Raw genomic sequence first — 4,876 nt, forward strand, 5'->3', positions numbered from 1 at the left:
CCGGATACAGAAGGATGTGTTCATAGATCATTTTCAGGAGAGAATAAACAAAACAAGGAGTGCAAATGAACGACTCCTCAAAAAGTCAGAAGAAGCACAATGCCTGCCATAATCATCTAGGAAAGCATTACCTAAATACTATGCTTTTGAGCTGCCCGAATGGCACCACCACAAAAAAGATTTTAGGAGCGGTTGAATGGCATTAGCAGAGGCGGGTCAGTGGTTCGCATCTGCATTTCACCGCTAGAAATAACTATTTGACTGATTCTGCTAATGCCATTTCTCCAAGGGTGGACCATGCCGTGACCCACCCACCGCTAGATCAATGGACAGGTCGAGCATGCCAATAGCCTGATTCTGCAAGGGCTCAAGTTCGAAAACTTTGATCCATTGGGAAAATACGCAACAAGATGGCTATGATAGTTGCCCCACATGGTTTGGAGGATGCACATATACAAAAGTAGAGCCGTATGTATACCCCTTCCTCTCAGTGTATGGATCGGATCTACACCAGCGCTCCATCAACCTCATATATATATGGCACCCCACTCATCCAGCACTACAACGTTGAAGACTAGGTGGCACACTTATATTATGATCTAGCACAAGCGATATGAACAATGTCTCCACCACTACATGACCTAAATGTCCAAGAGAGGGTGTTTAGCATTGGCGACTTGTGCTCCAACGATCCCAGTCAACTGATGGCATGCACAAGTTGTTGGCCCCGTGGGAGGGACCCTTCAATGTCAGCAAGGTCATAGCTGGGTACCTATCGCCTTCGGTATGAAGGCGGCACAGATGTGCCAAATCCAGTGGTGACTATCATCTTTGTGAGGGTGCACACACACATCATAATCATATGAACACCTCCTTAGAATGAGCTGATAGATGTTCACAACCACAAATTTCTCGCTTTTGATAGGTATATCTTTTACCAATAAAAAAACAGAATTGCTAAATTATAAAAAATAATCTTGAAAAATCCGAGCACTCATCCGAAATCAAGGATTTAAACCTGAATAAGTAGATTCCATCACAAGAAATCTTACTAACTGAAGTATATTATGTACGCTATAGAAAACCACCAAGCTAGAGATCTATATGCTGATTGATTGTGCTATATTATACATAATACTTTCTTCATTTCAAATTGTAGGTTATTTTAGCTTTTCTAGATATATAGTTTTTCTATGTATGTATACATGCCATACATATAGGATCATAGCAAACATTATGTATATAGAAAAACCAAAATGATCTACAATTTGGGACGAAGGGAGTATGAGTTAAGGTCCCTCGGACAGACATAATACAAAATAAATTTTATGAATACACATCACTATAATAGCGGCACGGTGATAAAATTTAATAGTAATAAGACTAGATTATATGAGTACAAATTATTCATAGAGCAAAGTACAAGGTCATACTGAACAAACAAATTTGGTCTGTAATCCCGAATACAGAATCGAGATTATTATTACGAAAAAAAATTAACAACTGATGAAGTGCGGATATATATTTCCTTTGCAGATCTTGTGTGGCTTGCACCAAGAACAATCAAAAGGACTGCATAAAACTCACGCCTTCTCGAATTTACAACCAGTAGTACCGGAAACCTACATATATGTCATAATATATGCAGAAAATTAATCAAGAGTATACATGGATAAGTTAATTAAGAAATCTCCAGTTTCAACTGCTATATACAATACATATGTCATAATATATGCTTTTATCCATACACTGGGTGTGACCTCTCTCTCACACACTCCTCGCATTGATTTGGACTTGTAGAAAGAGGACTTCGTTCGCCATTCACCCCGGATCTTAGGGCCTATGTGGCCAGCTCCAGCTTCAAGTTCTAGTTTCGATCTATATGTAGACTAAATTAAAGTCATTTAAGTATTTATATTTAGTCTAAACTACAAATAAAGTTATTTATTTAATCTTTCGAGATACTGTGCACCTACACTAGATCTACGATTCTTTTGGAGCAACAAGTGAAGAATTCAACAAATTTCTAGAGCTAGAGCTCTGCTAAAAACCTTGATTGAGGATTACCGTCGATGCTACTTTTCTGTCCTAAAGAATAATCTGTGCAATACCTAACGTTAACTATATGGCATATGTGGTTACCAAATTAACAAATTTGTACCGTCGGTCCTATACCTAACTATGAGAATGTACACATATGGATAGAACATCATCAATGCACAACTACGGCATAAACTAATCGTACTTGATGGGCCATGATGATGGATACAGTCATCATATATATAACAATCATTGAGAAAAGGACAATGGAAAATTTTCGGCACTAGCAGTATATAAGTGAATAAAAAAGTCCAACAAATATCCATTGCATCATCATCTTCAAATGTGTTACTAAGCATAGAATATTATATGAAACTTCTGTCAACCATAATCTGTAGTAAACTTAAATAGGAAAATGGATGCCCATCATATTAAAAATCCAGTATTATTGTGCTTACATTTGTACGGTTCATTGGAGTGTAAAACGCATGTATCTTGAGTTCTGAAATCCTTGTATTTCCCGTATTTGTGATTTCTGTGCGTGTGACAGTACCCTTTGCCATACTAAGTTCTCCAGTGCCTCCAACAATGCTCCATTCACCATTTATTTGGGAAGTCCCAGATATTTGTAGTGTGGACCCATTGAACCTGTTTTGTGCACAGAAGCATAAATGAATATAAGAAAATGTTATCATATACTGCTCCAACAGCAAGAAAAGGTAATTCTGTGGGGTTACTTGCAGTCAATCAATATAATTTTTCTCAACATATATATCATGTGGTATGTTGACAAAGGGAAAATCCGATGAGTCGTCGGACCTTTTTCTTGAAAAACAGAAGTAAAACTTGTGTCTAAGAGACCATAACGTTATAATTGAATCAATGAGTAACTAGTGGTGCTATGAGGATATTAGCAAACATAAGTATTACCTCTAAAAGTAAGTACGTACCAAGATATACTCTTTTTGGGAGAGATCGTGAAAGCAGATTGTTGTCTTGTGCTAAAGAATAAATTCTCACCTTTTATCCCCGAACACTAATCCAAGGGAGTAGTGCCACACATAATTGGGAGTATTGGCTACTTGAACACCTGTGCCCTGCAGATGGCCGACGATATTTGCATTGGTTCCTGGCCCATCGGTTACAGGCCACGAAAAGACCCAGGTTGTACCCATTGGCTCTTTGTTTATAACCGTTACTCCGTTTATGCCCGCTCCAGCATACACCTCCTTGTTGTACAGGGTCATCTTAAGCTCACTTTGAACGGGAGATATTGTGTAAGAGGCCATGGCTAGGGGGAGTGTGTTAATTCCCAGAAGGAGGGGAGAGGGTGTATGTTATCCTGGATAGCTCAGCTATTTTCCTCTTTCATTATGTTTTCTGAGGTTGAGAAGATGGGGTGTATTTATAGATGGAAGTAGTGAGGAAGTAGCAGAGCCAGAATGCGTGGTCTCATGCAGGCTATTTTTTCTTTAGCGTGTAATGGTTCTTATAAAATGCAGGGGTCTAAAAAAAGGCAGGAAGCATCAACAACATCAAGGACCATAGAAGAATCGAAGATAATCGTCAACTAATAACCTCATGCCAACTGGAAGACCACGCAGATGTACAATCGATACGCTGTCATCTGTTCGCGGATGCATTTGGTCCATATACATAGTTGACAGCATCCTCAAAGTCTTTATAGCCTCCTACCGACTACCGAGGTCTCGTGCGTTCACACTTGCATGCATGCGCATGGATGCTCGGACTTTTAGCTGTCCTTTCCTCCTTTTTCCTTTTGAGAAAAACAAAGCATGGACATTTGTCGCTCATGTACACACAAACAAAGTGACCCCTAAGAATATATACGCACTCATTCTATATTATAAGCACCTCCTAGAGTTTAAGGCATTCAAAGAAACAAAAGTTTAAGGCACCAATACATTATATGTATAAACAAAAGTTTAAGGCACTCCATATGTAGATAGCAAATTAGGAGAACTTCCAGTAAACAACTCAGAGGTCAAACATCACCAAGTGGCATGTGCAAGTTGCCACCGTCAAGCCACAGGCGATTAATATGCATTTAGTCGAGTAACGTACTGACGCATCATTGCTGACGTGGAAAAAACAACCCTTGAGAAAGAATCGCAGAGGACACTTGGATGTACCAAGTCTTCGTAACATAGAATATGACAAGTACCAACAGATTGAGTAGACATTCCTCTATTCAAATGCATATGTTGGCAGAAGCAGCTAGCAATGGCCAATTCAAATGCCATCTCCTCCTAGGCTGCCAGCAACGAATGTTAGTTCAAGGTGTAGACAGCCTAGGAGCTGTTGGCATTTGATTCGGCCATTATTGTTGCTTCTACGAGTGAAGAACTGCTAGTTTTGGCACCTGTTACAAGCGTCGGCAGAAATTCTGCCTGGGAAGGAGGGGTAGGGGGCGGTTTAGTGTTTGGGTGTGTTTACATCCTGAATGTTGAACACCAGAAATCGACTACGAATCGAGACGCTAGTTTGCAATTGAATAGAGCAGTGCCATCTGAAGCTGTCTATTCCTATCATTTTTCCTCGGCGAAGATGATGGATAGAGCAGGGTGTCCTATCAATTCTTACCAGCTAGCCCACGTACGTAAATAATGGTCACTTCAATTCCTCCTTGTCCTCCAGTGATTCAAATAAGCTAAGGGTACCCTGCTAAACTTTAGCACATGTCACATCGGATGTTTGATACTAATTAGGAATATTAAACATAGTCTAATTACAAAACTAATTACACAAATGGAGTCTAATTCGCGAGACGAATCTATTAAGCCTAATTAGTCCATGATTGACAATGTGGTGCTAC

At 39.5% G+C, this 4,876-nt stretch overlaps 1 protein-coding gene across 1 annotated transcript; it reads right to left on the minus strand.

Annotated features, from left to right (window-relative positions):
* Nucleotides 1-1,285: 1,285 nt before the first annotated feature.
* LOC101786391 lies at nucleotides 1,286-3,377 on the minus strand (the record flags this gene model as incomplete). Its single annotated transcript, XM_004974948.3, has 3 exons — nucleotides 1,286-1,622; nucleotides 2,499-2,688; nucleotides 3,061-3,377. Coding segments are annotated over 3 exons (546 nt in total), but the record flags the coding sequence as incomplete, so codon positions are not given.
* Between the last annotated feature and the right edge of the window lie 1,499 nt (nucleotides 3,378-4,876).

Source organism: Setaria italica, chromosome VII (genome assembly GCF_000263155.2).
Source record: "Setaria italica strain Yugu1 chromosome VII, Setaria_italica_v2.0, whole genome shotgun sequence".
NCBI classification, from domain to species: Eukaryota; Viridiplantae; Streptophyta; class Magnoliopsida; order Poales; family Poaceae; genus Setaria; species Setaria italica.